We start from the raw sequence: 18,252 nt of genomic DNA on the forward strand, positions 1-18,252 counted from the left end.
GCTTTATCGATTGATAAAATCAAAACAAATAGAACTGATCTGAATCAATGATATTTTTATATTTTTTGATATAAATGTACAATGAGATTATAAATTATACAGATGCCAGAACAATATATACGCTTTTATAATAAAGATTTTGCAGAAAACATTTTACACTAGGTTACAATATTAAGTAACATTTTTTACTGAAATATATGATACATTTCTACAATGTATAATAACAGTGAGCAAAGTATGTGAATCTGGACTGGCTGTTAATTTAACATAAACCAATAACATGAAATATTGAGATGTAAGAGCAAAGATATTTTTTTGCATCCAATAACCTTAAATATTAAAATTTATCGCTTTATAGAGGAAAAAAGAAAATTGCCCTGATGGAAATGTATTCCTGAAATATTTTATTGAAAATCTCTCTCGGTTGCTCCCTTTTCACTAAGATCCATTAAGATTTGTTAAAATTAATTAAAATTAATTAAAATTCATTGTTCTTTAAGATTTATTAAAATTTATAAAATTTATTTTTTTATCAAATAACAATAAAATGAATTTAATTAATTTTAATGGTATTAATGAATTTAATGAATTTCAATGAAATGGGTCAATTAAAAGAGATTTTCAATAAAACATTTTTATTAGGGTGGCTGTACGTTTTTCATTAATAGAATTGATATATATTTTCCCGTGCATAGTCTGATAATGGTTTTACGACGGACGGCATTTAATTCGGTTCCGGAGCACGCTCTCGGAAACAGCTGCTGTGGCAGCCCGTCGTCGGTAAAGCGGAGCACCGTTTGCTACCGCGTAGTGGCCGCCACGAGGGAGCGGGCGGGTGACGGGGTGAAGAGGTGCGGAAGGGGAGCCGAGTCGGAGTATCTTCTCGCGGAGAGCGGACTCGCTGCTCTCTTCATTCGTGTTGCGGCGCCGACAAAGTGCACGCGTATACTGCTCCTGTTTCCCTCGGTCAGTGCCGGCAGGTGGTGGGTGTGTACGGAACGTTTTCGGTCTCCCGGTCTTCTGGGCACGCAGGAGGAAAGAGGAAGAGGAAGGATCGGCTCGAGTTCTCTCACTGCCGCGTGAGCACCAGTCATGGGCGGTAAGTGTCGCAGCTCCCGTTTCCGCGGGATTCGGCGGCGCCCCAGGCCGACCGACACGCGGCTCGGCGCCGCTCGTCGCGGTTCGCCGGCCGATAACGTCGCGGCTCGTCGTCGTCGGTCGTGACCCGATGACCTTCGCGCGTTCGACGTGCGTCTCAACTCGTCCTCCTCGCCGCCGGTATCGGCGGAACGAATCATCGTCCCAGATCGGGGCGGAACTCCGTCGTTTCCACGTGCCACGCGAACACACGTATCGCCGGTATGCGCCGGCTCGATTGTTTTCGTTTTTTTTTTCTTTCCTGGGTCAGATACGGGATACGGAAGCACCAACCTCGTTGGAAAGTCGCGGCGGCAATTTGAAACTCCGAGAGTGATACCGAGTTTCTCGGGGGCGCGTAACTTTGAACTTCTCGCTTCCCGCGCGTTTCAAATCCGCCGTGAACTTCACCCCGAATCGCACAAACGTGAACTTTCTCGCGAATCGATTGCGCAATCGATCGAACAATCGAATCAGGTTCAAATTTAAAAATTTTGCTTCTTCCAAGGAAGAACTGCACGATCGCTCGGAAGCGAAAATTTAATGCATTCGGAATGAAATAATGGGAAGAAAAAAAAGAGAGAAGAAAGTAAATTTAATTGTAGAAATTGCCGCTAACTAGAAAAAGGAAGGAGGCGAGATACGGAGTTCGAAATATAATAGCGTACTCAATTGGACATTTTATTACATATATAAGTTTGTTGTATATAAATATCTCGCGGGTATAAATATATCTCGCGTGCTCTCCGTATAGAGTCTTCGTAGTAACGTCCGCAAATAACCTGAGTAATCATCATCCGCGACTCAAAGAAAACTCAATCCTTCTAACAGTTTTCTCTTCACCGGCACATTCTCACAAACTGTCATGCTAATTGATCACATAACTAAAGAGAAAAGAGACAGGCGTAGTTCGCGAGGATGTTCTAACTGCATTCCACGCACTTCTCTCTCTCTCTCTCTCTCTCTCTCTCTCTCTGTCTTTCTCTCTGTCTTTCTCTCTGGACGCTGGATTCCTCGCGAACACAAGAGAAACAAGATAAAGTCGGCGTCGTTGTCGGCGATATCTCTGACGTTTATTCCTGGCCGTCTCTGCGAGAGGGAGAGTGGAACTCGGCGGCGCCTTGCCAAGCGTCTTCGAGAGCCGCGCGAGCGCGAGGACTGACTCCCTCATATTTTTATTTTCTTCCACGGAAATCGTCCGCGTTACTCTTTCGACGGTGCCGAGCACAGAGAGAAATTTTTGCTCCTCCTCGCTCCGACGTCACTCGCCCGATTGCAAAGGTGTGTCCGGACACGCGCCAGAAAGAATATCCGAAGGAGAGAGAAAGAGAGAGAGAGAGAGAGAGAGAGAGAGTGACGCGACAATGTCGCGGCATCGTCGACGGTATATTTAGGATACGCCGCGTACTTCTTTTTTTCCAACGCCGCCTCGGAAACGCGAAACGCCCCACACGTGGGCAGGAAAAACCGCGTGCGTTTGGAATAAATTCCGAATTCCCGTGCGAGACCGATCGTCCGGATAATATCTTCCACGTCGAGACATTTCGATTTTATCTCCCAATAGATACGAGCCTCGATCGCTCTTATTACGAGGCTGGTACTGTGTACTACGTGTCTCGTAGCCACGGTCTCGAGTGTCCCGCCGATGGCATATCAATTGCGGTATATGTAATTGAGAGTTGCGCGATAAAAGGATCGCTTGTATCGATCGTCAGCAATTGTACCCTGGTGAATGGAGATATTTATTCCCGGACCACCGAGGAATCCTAGGAATCTTATAATACGAGTTATAAATCATTATAAATTATCAGAAGTGAAGGATTGTCGAGACATGTTTACGAAGTAAGGTATTAGGCGCGAGAAATAATTCGAATCAAAAATATTTTATCAATTATCTTTCTCGAGTGGGACATCTTTCGATGTTCCAAAGATATTATTCGGAATATAGTCAATCAGATATTTTACACTTAAAATTATGTATTTTCTAAAGAGAGCTCCGCTTATTGAACCAAAACGTTTCTTTAAACAAACGAAATTTGTCCATTTGCAACGATTATTGAATCACCCTGTTGAAACTGCTATCGAAAGTCGCTAATAAAATTATCTTTCAATATATAATATGCACTGAAAAATTGTTAAGAAAAAAAAAGGGGAGATATTTCGGGCGACTGAACCAATTGCCAAGTTCATTGGACCTTTATCGACAACCGGCGATACTATTTTTATGTGATCTCAATCTTGACCCGATCTGCTTTGGATTTGGGCACTCGGCACCAGGAGTCTCGGAGGCACATGTGTACTCCTCGTAGTGTTCCCGTCGTAAGAACGGACAATGTGCGTAAGAAAATAGCCATTAGCATCTAAATTAAGAGACGAACGAGAATACGAGATTAGCATTCAAATTGAAGAAGAAAAAAAAAGACACGAGGTCAAAAACACGCTTACTCATTATTTTACTCGTAGATTTTACTACGGCTTTTTTATTTCTTCGATTGCAACGAAAATAAGCCGACAATTTCGGGCTCGCTTTCTTTTTCCTTTCACACGCGAAGACTTCTGCAGGTTCTGCGGTATGCTGGAAAAATTAGAATAATTCATGGGAAGCTATTTAATTGACTTGCAGATTCTCTTCATCCATAATATCGATTTTCGGCAACCGGTCTCTCTGCCAGCATTTCGGTATTTTCGCAGAAAATCCCACTCCCGAATTGCTGCGACTTCCGATCGCGAATCTTATATGGAAGTAGTCCGGGTCTAACCGACTCCGCTCCGACCGACGACGAGTGCTTGACCTAACGCAAGACGTATGAATGCATTTCGCCACGAGAATGCGAGACCGGCTCGCTATTATAAGAGCTGGAAGAGCGGCTTGTACAAATATAAACTCACGCCGGCAGAGTCTGCCTCCTCGGATTTCGGCTGTTCTCGCACCATAACGTTGTACGTGGAAAATCTCACCTCCGCGTTCTCTCAAAGGGAACGATCAATCATCGCGATATTAAATACGGGGCGGGTGTGCTAAAATATTTTTCTCCGCCTGTCGCGTCTTCCTCGTTGTAATTCATTTCGCGTGAAAATTAGACGCAGGAGGATCAATTCTTCCGCTTTAAAATTAGACAGAGAAGAATTCCGGCGTAGAGCTTTTTTCCTTGCGCGACCTCTTTCACTGATTTACCATCGCGATCGCGAGTTCTATTTTTCATTTTAATCTTGAGTATTTTTACAATTAGTTCTTTCGTTAAAATTTCTCTTCGCTTCTCGTGACAATAATTCTCGTTTTAAAATTAGAGGCCGAAGAATTCCAGCTGAGAATTTTTGTCGCGCGACCTCTTTCGAACAAATAATTTATCATTGATCGCTTGTTCTATTTTTCATTTTAATCTTGAGTATATATTTTTGCAACTTGTACTTAAAACTGTCTTTCTCTCCTCGGATCATTTATATATGTTACAGTAGTCAAACGTTTCTCTCTGCAATGTAGCGTTTTACGTCGCTTCTTCGCTATTGGACGAAGCGACGTAAAACATTATTTTCGCCAAGAAGGAAACAGGTAGGAGCGAACGAGAGATACCTCTAGTGCGATCCATCAAGTTAAACGTGATGGAAATGCTTGGAAACATATTGCGAACAGAAGAGCAAGCGATAACGAGAGGGAGAACAGACGTCGGCGCTCTGACGTGAGACTCCGTGCGCTCTTGAGAACAAACGGCAGAGCCAGAAATCCGATCCTCCTTGTGTCCTGGCACGCTTTTCTTCCTCTATCTCTCTCTCCCTCTCTCTCTCTCTCTCTCTCCCCGCGCCCTCCACTGTGATTCTCATTATTGTTTGTCTCCGTATCACGTTCTATCCGCGCTGGATTCTACCGCGTATCTCGCCCACGCGTATTTCGGCGTGACGCCGTTAGGATGATGTTACATCACGTGCAATCTTATTATGAACTCCGTATCAGAGACACATTGGAGAACGTCGCTCGCTGATTCGCAACGGAGCCACGCGCTCCCCTACCGTTACACGTTGAAGGAGAGTTTTCTAAATCGCGCGGTCGATCATGTGTTGGATCAACGATGTGATCGATGTCCCGAATCACGCGTACGCATGATGACATTCTTCCTCGTTCACGAGGTTATCGTGTGCCTCGGTACATATTTGGCAAGTCCCTAATTCGCATCAATGCTTACAGCGCCGTGTAAATTTTGCGAAACCCGAAATTGGAAATCCTCCGCGATTTAAGCAGCTTTCGATATTTTCATATTTAATATTAAATGAGTATTTATGACTTTCGCGGAGGATTTTCCTTTGAAATATTTTCTCCCGGGACACTTTATGTTACTTCTCTTCTCGTAAATATTTCATTTATACGCGGTTATAAATATCTGTCTAATTATCAGTCTCCTTGATATCTTAAATAGCAAATATTGTCCACTTCTAGCAATCTTTTTTCCAATGAACGAACTTTGAACCGACAATGTTATGCACTGCCTGCATCTTGCGCCATTCTTTCGCGTCTTGTTTATTATTGTCCTTATCGGTGTATAAGAAAGTCGACGTTAAATCTAATAAGTCTGCGTTAAATTTAGTACATACAGTTACTGTGCACAATTATCGAAGTAGAATGCTCTAACGCGCGGCCACTTCTTTCCACATTCCGTCCAATTCAAATGCATGCAAATGCGACACGATGGAACGGAAGCATCATATGACGAAGTTCTAAACCAAGCGGCAAGTGTCTCGTAATTTTACAAAAGACGATCACGGGGAAACCGGAGGCCGAATTTCGTCGCAGATCCACCTAAGAATAGGTGACGTGTTTTATCCAGGGGGGAAAGTAGAGCACAGCCAAAACACGCTGGTCCGCTTGAGCGCGGAGGATAGCGCGGTATCACGCATGAAACATGAAATAGAAATAGGATACGTTATAAATAAATTCGCGATGAATTTTGCGCTTGTGAAAAACAAGAGGCACGCCTCTGCGACTGCATATCTTTTCGTTCTGCCAAGTTTTCATTGCGTAGGTAAACTTTTTTGCACGTGCCCAACTGGATATTGCGACTTTACGTGCCGCTTCCATTATCGTGCGTTTGACGACAATACATAATGCATAAGGCACATTGCGTGAAAGCAAAGCGTTTGGATTTATTTGAATGAGCATTTTTGAATAGATATACATATTTACAAGAAAACTCGTTAATATCTTAATAATAAACTATGTTCACAAGTATTTATAGAAAGAAATACTTAATTTAATTGCTAAATATGGTAGCTTATTTTTTTTTTATATTAAGAGTTCGAGTGTATAAAAATCTATTTTGAAATTACATAAAAAAGTAAGGCTTGTCTTATTTCATATAACTTGTTCACTGGAAATACAATCTGCTAACAGTTCGCAGAGAGAGCTTTCCTTCTTTAAGGACATGCCACAGGTCTATGATGTGGAACGCAGTTATGAACATAAACGTCGCGAGAAATAATTACTTGCAATTAAAGTCTTTCGACGTCGAGTGAAGACGGAGTGAGACCAATGCGAAAGAGCTCTAATTATATATCCCGAGTTGGAAGACTGCCAACGTCACCTTCGTTTTCGGTTTTTCCTTTCCGTCTCCGCGGCTTGCACTCTTCTGCATTCTTTCTTGCGGAATGCACCGGATTTTTGTGTTGCAAAGAGCCGTAGTGGAATTCTGTAACTCTTAACGATATCGTTATATTATCTATTTGTAGATATTATAAATATACTATATAGTGAAAATACGCAACGACAATATAACAATATCGAGCTGTTGTTAAGAAATTACGGTATTCCGGACTACAGGTTTAATTACATTGATACTGCGATGCAATTTTTTGAAAATCACTCCTTTATCAAAAATTATTGATATAATAAACACTTTGTCTAATTCTAAGAATGAAATTCTCGCAAAACATGATCCATTTTTCGTTTGTCATAAAAGCAATAGGTATTCCTCGCCTTACAATTCCTTTGCACGTTATAGCGATATATGTAGGTTTTTTTTCATGAATTTGAGGTATCTGTGACTGTAATATTGCACGTCTAAAATGTGTCGTACGATAACACTTGAACTTTGCCGAGTTCGTTGGCATAATTTTACCGCCTATCTTTATTGCACTTATGTAAGATCGCGCTTAATTCAAAAATCGATGTTGAATTATCTCGGCGCGCCTTTCAACTTTTCAATCAGTTTTGCACATCAGTCTTTCTCGTGTTGTCTCGGAGTTGAATTGAAGGACACACAAAAATCATATTATTTACATAGCTCATTGTGCTACTTATTTTGTAATTGTTTTAATAATGTCACAATATTGCAAAACTCTTATCAGTAACAATTTCCGTTATTGATTGCATGTTTCGTTAAAGTTATCTCAAAGCTAGAATTTCTTTTTGTCATTTTTGAAATTTCACTAAATATATTACGTATCTGTAGTGTAAGATGCGAATAGAAATTTAAAGAAATAAAAACATCGAGATGTACAATTTTTTAATTAACGAAACTTGACCTTCAGCAAATGCAAGGGATTAAAAAATTGAAAAAACGAAAAATGTTTTAATTATAGTCGAAGAAGACAGAGATTGTATGCAAAAATCACTTTTAATTGCATGAAAATGTCTGCATCAAAATTTTGGAACTTCAAGATTCATTGAGATGATGGCCTTGGATGACGCTATGCCATATTCTATCATGCGCGCATTTATATTCACGTATATTCTGGACACATGTACTGGATGGAGTGATGTAGATTTAAAGTCAGTTTCGTTGTAGTCGTCAGGTTTAAAATAGAATTATTTTAAAATAGAATTCCGGGTCCTGATGCGTCTAATAAATAGAAGCAAATGCTTCGTCAAGCGTTTCATCGGTTTCATTCTCTTAGGATATGCATGGGTTACACTGGCTACGAATGATGCCTATTCTTTGGGAGCATTGGTCTTGGCGCATTCTTTACGTCGAGTCGGCACCAAGTACGAGCTGGCCTGTCTGGTCACTCCTGGAGTTACGGCGACCATGAGGTATTGTCCTTGTCCAAGTTCAATAAAACGAGAAGAATATAAAATATTATCTAATATTTATAATCTAATGGCGAAATATTTGTGATTCTGTGATTTATAAAATGTTTCAATTACATAAATGACATTGACCGGATTTTAAATGCAACGTGTAATCAGCATCTTTTTTGTTTTACAGGGAAAAATTGGCTGCAGTATTTTCCTTTGTACAGGAAGTCAATGTTCTCGACTCGAAAGACGAAGCAAATCTGGCCTTGTTGGCTAGACCAGAATTGGGCATCACTTTTACTAAGTTACATTGTTGGAGGCTAACTCAATACGAGAAGTGTGTATTTGTTGATGCAGATGCGCTTGTAAGTATAATTCAACATAAGCCCTGTAACTTTAATCTTTTTAACTTTTTTTTAACTTTCATACAATCTATCACACGAACTGTCAAAAGTTATGCGAGTATATGAGTCCTTTTACATCATTATCGGTTTCTTTAATAATTGACAGTCCACTGTCAAAAGTTGACTGTGAATTATTAAAGAAACCGATAATGTTATAAAAGACAAGTTAAAATAAAAATTTTTGCAATGCGAGATAAAACTGCCTCATGTCAATGTCTGCATGCTTAACGTTTTTAGGTCGTACGAAATTGCGATGAGTTATTCGAACGGGAGGAACTATCGGCAGCGCCCGATGTCGGCTGGCCTGACTGCTTTAATTCCGGAGTATTTGTATTCAGACCGTCTCAACAAACGTTCGCGTCAATCACCGCATTTGCCGCCGCCAAAGGCTCGTTCGACGGCGGTGATCAAGGTCTATTGAACATGTACTTCAGCGACTGGGCCACCAAGGACATCTCCAAGCATCTACCGTTTATCTACAACATGTGTTCTACCGCGATGTACTCTTATCTCCCCGCATTTAAACAGTAAGCGTTTGTGCTGTTTCGCCACGATTAAATCTCTTCTTCGTTCTCTAATTCTCTGTTTATATCCTAGATTCGGCGACGACGTGAGAATAATACACTTTATCGGCATAACGAAACCGTGGTTACAGTATTTCGATACCCTGTCCGGTACCGTCCAGCCAGCATCAGAATCGACGCATTTGCAACCGCTGTTGCAACTATGGTGGAACATATTTTGCGAGCGAGTGCATCCTCAACTGTCGCCTTCCATGGTAAGTCTGATCGATAATTCGTTTCAGTACAGTACGCATTTAATGTTCTAAAATAATGTTTCTAAACTGACACTCGAAATGCATATCAATCTTTTTACTAAATTTTATATTTCTAAAAAAAGAGTTCTCTTTCTTTCTTATCCATTAATGATATGTGTTAATGATATGTGAATAACATTTTTATATTACATATTTGGCTGCAAAATGTATAACATCGCATTTTTTTTCTTATACTCTTATGCATTTGTTTCACAAGCAAAGCAGTGAGCAATTACATTCAATTATAAATAAGACGAGGGTAAGATACTTTCTTACATACGCGTCTCTATTGCTTGTAGTTTTCCAATAGATTACTTTTTATATTATTATTTGAAATAAGTAGAATTTATTTATTTTGTGTTGTATGTTTAATAAAAATTACGATGTGATTCTAAGAGAATTTTCATTATCGCAAATTTGTTGGAAATCTTATTAGTCAATATTAGAATTACATCGAGATGCACACATTAGTAGTCTTTTATAAGTATATGATTACACAACTCCCTGAAATTTTTTGAATGACTTGCCTTTTTTAATGCTGTATGAAAGCTTGCAAAGTGATAATACTTGAAAATATAATTATTATGTTTTTTGCTGCATTTTTATACAATATAAAGTATGTAAATTTCTTTACACTTAGAATATATTTTGAACCGAAAATTTCTTAGAAGGACTATAGGGTTCAAGATATATATTCCAGATACACCTTTCCTCTTTGTACATATTTTGTATAGTCTATATTAATAGCTGCATTGTAATACAATTTTATATATTTGTATATTATACATATTACATGTATAATATAATTTTTTAAATACATTTTTACTGAATGTGAAAAATTTATGAATGCATAAAAATTGCACGAAATGAACAATGCAGTTATTAATATAACGGACTTTTTTAGTATTAAATCAGTGTCTATTTTTTTTCTTCGATTTCTGTTCTTTCTAACTCACATACTTGTATAAAAATTTAATTTGGTCGCTATATAATAATAATGTTTAATTGGATTCGTAATATTTCTGTAATGGATGGGTCAAGCATGAATGTTATTCGCACTTTGAAGCTATTGATATAATACCGCAAACGTTACTTTAATTACGGTGAAGTAACATTTTGTATTATTGCTACCGTGTACAATTTCGAACGTGTTATACATGATATGGAAAACATAACGCTGTAAGAAAAATGGACACTGCTAAACACTTAGTTCAATACTAACCGATCGAGTGTGCATTTTTCTGTTTTGGCATGATGCTTGCATAGGCCACCAGCACATTGGCTCCAATTTGGCACGCATTTAATCCTCTTTCCCATGTTCCCCCTTTCCCCGAGATCTCCGATTACTCCGACGCGACAAACCGCGATACGTACAGCTCTCGGGCGCCGGATTTCTCTGAATTTAAAGATCCATGGGAAAATTATTCCTCGGGGAATGATTCATTTCCGACTGATAATAACGCGCCGAGTGGCAATGACGAAAATTGTCATTGCGGTATTAAATATGAGAGAGAGGCGGATGGTGTTCGTCAGAGTGACGATCACAGTGCATCCCAATTCGCACATAATCAACAGTTTTATTACGAGCAACAGCATCCCTCTTGCACGCCTGTACAAACGTATGATCAACATCAAGATCATGCAATTTCTTATCCTGAAGAGAATCGTAATCAAGAGCACTTTGTGCAGCATACTGAACATCATCATTGGCAGCAGCACAGCGAGCAAAGACATCATGTTGAACAGCATAACGAACAGAGACATCATCATGAGCAACACCAGCATCACGAGCAGCAACATCACGATGAACGAAGACAATATAGCGAGCATTACCAACAGTTTCATCAGCATGATTGTCACAGAAATAAAGCGGATGAATATCATTATCATCATCATCATCATCATCATCATCAATCGGTTCAGGAACTGCAGTCTGTTCAAGTGAGGCACGAGAATCACGCGCAACATTACGCCAATTATCATCAAAGTACAGAACATCTGAGTCATATTGTTTCCCACAACGAGTCTCACGCGCAGCAGCGTATTACTAATCAAGATGATAACGTCGCATCTCATTATTGCCAATGCAATGAAAAGAATAGCGAGCAGGCGTCGGAAGCTGCGAATAAGCAGACAGATACGCGGAGAATCGATTTCCTTTCTCCCTCTCCTCCTGCACCTTGTACAGATCTCCACAATGTAGCCACGCGATCTGACCCGAATGTAATGGAACATCTAGACAATGCAAATGTAAGTAATTGTTCCCATATCCTTTTTTTCTGAATTCAGATCGAATATATTATCACTGTACGCTTTCGTACATATTTCTGAGAATATATCCGTCTTCAATTTTTTTGTACTGTTTTTTTGCTAAAGAAAAACTATTACAAATAAATTTTGATAATTATAATTGTACTGCGGTAAAGATTATTTTCTACAATTACATGGTGCATTGTGTCATCCGTGTATTCATTTACATCGACAATGCTTGGGACATTACTTGCACTTTTATTGGGAATATTTAAATGTAATATATAATTTAAAATTACATTTTGTTCGTTACCATTAACTCTTACTCAGTTATTACGTACACATTTTTACTTCATGATAAACCGATTGTGAATATAAATAATTTCGTTTGTTTTTTGATGGGAAAACGTAACGATTTGTCAATTTATCTTTGTGTGCACTAACTCATATTATCTCCTCATTATATTCGTGTCACGTGCATCCTACTTTAAACGTTCTCCATGTAAGTAGCACCCTAGCTTTGTACTGTATATATACGTGATTTGTCTTAAGGAATGCAAAAGAGATAAATTGCTTGAAACGCTCGATGTGTTTATTATGACTCATACTGTCATCTTGCATTATTTTGCGTTAATTGATTCTTCGATGTTGTAAGCTTGGAAATGAAGCAAGTTTGAAATGAAGAAATATTCTAATTAATTGCATAGGCGGGTATCGCTGGTGCCTTGGCTCAAATCACGTTGGGCGCAGCGAGGAGTGCCGAGCAGGTAGCCCTGGAGGAGCACATGAGGAAGCAAAGCTGGGAACAAGGACAGATCGATTACATGGGCCGCGACAGCTTCGATAATATATGGAAGAAGATCTGTGAAACGCTTTCCTTTGCGCCGCAACGGCAACCAACTCCACCTAAAGAAGTAATTTAATATTATGTGATATATTTGAAGTAAACGATGTATTTGAAAAAATCAAAAACTTAAATTTTTAGAAAACAAAAAATTTCCACATTGTATAAATATTAAGTAATTTTTTTAGATATATAATAGATATAAGAATAAAGTTTTAAACGTTGATTAATATTATAAGGACCATTAAAAAACTTTGATTTTTTAATTTTATATTTATTACTTATTTTTATAATTATATATATTTTTCTATTTAATTCTTGCCTGAACAAAATTATAGTCAACAAGTAAATACTACTGTGATGAATAATTCATATTACGATGAATATTTGTAGGATACCGCTACTTTGGAAACTGCTGTAAAAGAAACTGTTGGTGCGCCTGTAGACGAAGTGAATAAACTAGCTGGTACGTCTCGCTTTTGCACGTAAAATTACGTTAGCGCAAATAAAATCGTAACAAATATTTTAAGCACATTTTTATGAATCTGATTTATGAATTTTTACAGATAACTGTATATCATAAGTTAAAATATTTTACGCACGCAAAAACTGACATAATGACACGATATTTGATTAAAGAGCACTGTTCATCAATCGTCAAGATAATACGAGAAATGCGAGATATATTTCTGAAGTAATTTAATGTGCTCACGATGCAAAGCTATTAACTATTTCCTCGTGTATGCTTTGCGTTTTTGTTTGTTTTTTTTTTTACTTACTTAATACAGCATGCAATAATCAGTTTTACAGTTTTGAATTAAAGACGAGCGAGGAAACGAGTAAAAATTATGCTTATATTGTTACATGAATTCTCTTGTAATATTTCGAGCGAAAAGTTTGAAATGATATACTGTTGTTAATACAATTTATCTAGTTTGAGTGTTTGTGAAACAGGAACAGAGGACAGCAACTAACAGATCCTGGCGCCATAGCATTGCTGCGTCTTGTATTGTCGTTTTGCTTTAATGGGGTAAATATTTTATGTATTCTCACACACAAAATGTACGTTTTGACATTATCACTTTTTTATTCCATATACCTTAGATGATAAAATTATGTAAAATGATATACAATCTGTAATCATTATTGAACTGTTACTCTTATTGTTGTGTAGATTAGATACTTTTTAAAGTTTTTAGTTACTTTTTTTGTTACTGTGTTCTTTTTGTTACAAACGTCATAAATAAAACAATTATATACTTTGCGTTAAAAATTCTTTTAAAAACTTGTTTAAAAGAGATCCTTTATAAATATTATATCTTTAAATTATTCAACACACTTCAACATATTTTTTTAAATTTGTATATAATTGATGAATAAAAAGAAAATGTATATATAAACAGAATGTGTGAGGTACAATTTAATACAAATACTTCAAAAATTGTTACTTTATGTTTCTGTATGAATAACACGCCTTTGGAAATCGTAATTATTCAATAATTTGGCCGAACATTGCCTCTTTAATCTGCTGCTAATCAGCTTTTATTCATTCTTCATCAATGTGTCATGCATTACACGTGCGAAATATTAAGCTGTATCCATTATGCTTTATTTATATGCTTTATATTAACAATGCGAGCACATGAACGTTATTTATGGTTCACATATGGAATTGTATATGTTTGATCTATCAGAATTGCTTAGCAAATGTATGTATATTATTGTTAATGATTGTTTATTCGTGGTTTACTTTTACTCGCACATTGTACCGTTCAAACTCGTGGCACATTTCGACACGTTAAAATGAATTTTTTTGTCATGATCATTAATCATCGCCGTCTGCTTAAAATTATGAGATATAACGTTTATAAATTTATAATTCTTTCAATATTAATCGATAATTACTTCTATTTAAATTAATAGAAAAAAGCGGTTTTTATTCACCGTATAGAATTTTTGCACGATTTCTTTACTCAATTCTTTTATTAGAATAGTTCTTTCTTGTATATACATGCTTATCTATTTAACATACTTATATCTATTGCTTCTATTTTTTCTTCGTCCAGTTGAAACGGATAAGGATCCAACGCAATCTCTAGTATGCGAAATTCCTAAAGAGGAGAAGCTTTCAGCGACGCAAAGCCCTGAACAGAAAGCATCTGAGTTATTTTCCGAGAAGAACGTAACGATAGAAGCTGCTGCAACGAAAGTACCTGGCGAACCGGTGCAACTGCCGGCAGACGTTTGTATAAAATCGACAACAATGGAAGCGAAGGATGTAAAATCACACGATGTCTGTACTGAAGTGCCTTTGTCGCAGTTGCTGGCAGAATGTCCGCTTCCCGCAAGGACAATTGCCGAACAATGCGAGCTTGTGAGTCCACAGACGACGCAGGAGACGCCGCCTCAAAGCGGAAGTCTTCTCCCCGAGGCGGAAAAACCACAACAAGCTGATTCACAAACATTTCCGATGATCTGCAAATTTCCGCAAGAACCAGTTACGCCTATTAAGCAAACTACCGAGTTAACGCCTATCGAAGCCAAGCCCCCAGTTTTCGCTGCTCAAGACGCAACACAACCCGCAGCTTCGATTAGCATGGATAGTTCACAAGATACTATAACGTCTCCCGTAGTAAGCAAAGCGTCAGTAGAAGACACCGCAAAACGCGTAATTGATTCCGCACCTGCTGTAACACAGCCACTCACCGTAGATCCAGGCGAGCAGCACGCAGAGATGCTGTTGGCGGCTTCTGAGGTCTCCACTGTGAGTCCTGTGCCTATTCAGGTGGCGGAATCGGTTCTCCAGGCCGAGCCCAAGGAGTCCGTGTTGGGTGCGGCCATAATTGTAAGTGATCAAGCAATCGCCACGACGATCACGGCCGTGCACGAATCCACTGATGTCGCTTCCGTGCCGACCCCGATGCAGCCTGTTCAATTGAATGGATCCGCCTGTGAAGTTCAGAGACGCGACGATGTCACGACATCTGCGATACTAATACCCAGTTCGGGAAAGACTGATGCTCCTCTCGAAGCGGCCAAGGAATCAGCAAGCGATTTGGTTACAAGGAAGGATATACCATTAGAGGCACCGCCGGCTATTGAAGAAAAAATATTAACTAGTAGCAGCGTGGTGCCCGAAATATCGCCCGCGGAAAAATTAGCGGAACAGATTGTAACGAAGACAGAAGTAGTAGAACCGAAAGCTTCTGAACAGACTGCGAAAACCGAGACGGAGCAGACAAAGCCGGAACAAATTCCGAAGACGGAAACTGAAAAAGTGAAACCTCCGGAGCAGATTACAAAGATAGAAGCTACGGAAGAAAAGCCAGAGCAGGTTGCGAAAGCCGAAACGACAGAAGTGGTTGTGAAACAAGCGGAAACAATTGTGCAAACTGAAACGACAGCAACGTCTGCTGAACAGGTAGAAGTAGCGGAAGCGGCAGAATTGCCGAGTGAAATTCCGGAGTCACCGATTGCTGAACTAACGGAAGAACCCATTGAAGCGAAACCACCAAACATCCCATCGACGCCGACAGTGATTGAAGCTACACCGCCGATCAGTCCGTCCGTGGAGAGTGCGCAGGAAATGGAGGAGGCAGCAGCCGCAAAGAAAACCCTGAAGAAATCCGACTCAACGGACGAGAAGGGTGCAAAGAAGATGGTGAAGAAGGTGACGAAAAAACCGAAAACGAAATCCGAGGAGGCGACGGCGCCCTCAGCCGCGACGGAGGGCGCCGCTGCCGCCGCGGCGGACAATTCACAGAACAAGTCCGCAAAGAAAACCGTGAAGACAACGAAGAAGACTGGTGGCGCGAAGGCCCTGGAGACCGACACGAGTGTGCCGGAAACACCGCCGCCGCCAGCAACCCCAACCAGCGCCGACGTGCCTGTTCCGCCAAAACGGAAGACGAAGGGCCCGAACTCGAAGGGAACCGGCAAGAAGCCTGAGACGGAAGAGTAACAGTATGGTTGATCCAAATCGACAATAACGGTCTCGAAAAACGTGGGAGTCTGAGAGACTAGAAGAGGAGGAAGATCCTTTGAAAATTCAAGCAATACATCGAGGTTCTATGAGAATTTTAATCCTTTCGAGAAGACTAAGTATTTTCGCGCACGATCTTTTCTTTTACAATTTTCTTAAGATTTGTTGATCAGCGATATTTGTTATCTCTGTAAAACGTTGTAGACACAAAGATTGTTGTGACACAATCCGAATGTCGTCTCGAAAGAATTAAAAAGCGCGTTAGAAAATCACATTCGCTAGTCTGTTACGGTTTCTTTTCTCTTATATATATATATATATATACTTTTGATATATATCTCGCGAGAGTTTCTATATCGTCGTTAAGCTTCGATACCGCGTTCACCGCGTATCGAGCGATATCGAGAGTTTAATCGTCCAAATAATTCGTATTTATACGAGCCGCATTACCCCATTGTCCTTTTCTTTTTTTTTTTTTTAAATTAACGATGTACTCTTTTCTCCCCTGGTTTGTTCCTATCTTTTTAGATTGTACTCGTTGTAATTACCATCTCCTCGAGCTAACGAATCTCGCTCGAGCAACGCGAGCTCGAGTGTCTTACGCGAGCAATTTTATAATTTGTTTATTCACTTTAATGAATCTGATGGAGCGGGTCGCAGGGAAAAGAGCAGGGAATCATCAGCTGTGATTGATTGTGTTGTGTGGAGGAAGCCACGTTTTTTCGGATTCATGCAAATTGAGTATCAGGATCGTGTACCGCGACCCGTGCAATCCAACGCTTTTTATATCGATGAGATTATCAAGAGAGAGAGAGAAAGAGAGAGAGAGAGAGAGAGAAAGGGAGAGCAACGCTAATTTATTATACAACGAGAGCAATATAAGCAATACAATGCTGCAAAAATGCAGTCGAGATATTATATGAGAAATCTGAGCAGTTCATCTTTTTGTATACTCATATATATTATATATATTATACATTAAATTATATTTTTCAGTGTGTATTTTTACTCTGTCTTGTTGATATTTCTAAAAAGAAAGATATTTCATCTTTTCCACACATCATGTATGTACAAATAACAAATTTCTTACTCTAATTTAGGTTTAAGCAGATCAAAGCAGGTTCTTTCAAAATATATGAAATACTCTCAATTTTTCGAAAGAACTACGCAACTCGCTGCAACGTAACACATAACGTAATTCAAAACTTTTTAATAATGAAGAAAACCTCTGCCAATTTGTTCGCAGAAAATAAATTTGTAAGAGATATCCAAAGACGCAGTGTAAGATTTGTAACAAAATTAATTGCCAATAAACCACGTGTCGTTAATGAAAAACGTTTATTATTATCATATAAGAGTGTTTTATTATCTTATAATTATTATATAAAAATATTGTTAATGGAAAAATTATTCACAAAAAATTACATTTATATTATTATAATGTATAAACACAATATTTAGTTTTCTTATTTTGTTACATTATAGTTGTGTGTAAAAGACAAGAAAATTTTCTATAATTTTTTATAATTGTTATAATTAAGATAATTTTTCTAACTGCTAATATTGAGAGAAGAAAATGGAAAATTATTCTGAATAATTTCTCTAAAAAGTTTACATATCATAATATATAATATAAAAAATTCTAATAAATTTAAAATATATTACAATCGATATAATTAAATAAATATATAATTTGTTGCTGAAAAGAATTTTTACAAAGTTTTCAAGGTCCCTTTTTCTTCTACACGGTTGTTTAACTGCGTTGCTCTTGCGCGGCGATGCGCGCAAAGGTGCAGAGTTGCAGACAGGTACAGT

General features: G+C 38.6%; 1 protein-coding gene across 4 annotated transcripts; it reads left to right on the forward strand.

Moving 5' to 3' along the window:
- Nucleotides 1–915: 915 nt before the first annotated feature.
- On the forward strand, nt 916–17,772 carry LOC105838449 (titin). 4 transcript variants are annotated; one of them, XR_004963873.1, is made up of 10 exons: nt 920–1,099; nt 8,020–8,155; nt 8,331–8,505; nt 8,782–9,071; nt 9,142–9,322; nt 9,579–9,620; nt 12,319–12,525; nt 12,849–12,921; nt 13,410–13,485; nt 14,522–14,658. XR_004963873.1 is itself a non-coding variant. In XM_028190634.2 (9 exons), the coding sequence occupies exons 1-9, from the start codon at nt 1,093–1,095 to the stop codon at nt 16,414–16,416; spliced, it is 3,948 nt and encodes a 1,315-aa protein (XP_028046435.2). In that variant the 5' UTR covers nt 916–1,092; the 3' UTR covers nt 16,417–17,772. The 4 variants fall into 4 exon arrangements, 3 of the variants coding, with proteins under 3 accessions (XP_028046435.2, XP_036144811.1, XP_012539470.2); XM_028190634.2 differs by lacking the exons at nt 9,579–9,620; nt 13,410–13,485 and adding an exon at nt 10,628–11,611 and having other exon boundaries at nt 916–1,099; nt 14,522–17,772; XM_036288918.1 differs by lacking the exon at nt 13,410–13,485 and having other exon boundaries at nt 921–1,099; nt 14,522–17,772.
- The last annotated feature ends 480 nt before the right edge of the window (nt 17,773–18,252 follow it).

This window comes from Monomorium pharaonis, chromosome 6 (assembly GCF_013373865.1).
Source record: "Monomorium pharaonis isolate MP-MQ-018 chromosome 6, ASM1337386v2, whole genome shotgun sequence".
NCBI lineage: Eukaryota > Metazoa > Arthropoda > Insecta > Hymenoptera > Formicidae > Monomorium > Monomorium pharaonis.

What these genes read in the sequence shown, in the direction of transcription:
- LOC105838449 (XM_028190634.2), top strand. An exon ending in AACATCTAGACAATGCAAAT is followed by an intron (nt 11,612 to 12,318) that starts GTAAGTAATTGT and finishes TTAATTGCATAG; the next exon opens with GCGGGTATCGCTGGTGCCTT. An exon ending in CGAAGTGAATAAACTAGCTG is followed by an intron (nt 12,922 to 14,521) that starts GTACGTCTCGCT and finishes TTCTTCGTCCAG; the next exon opens with TTGAAACGGATAAGGATCCA.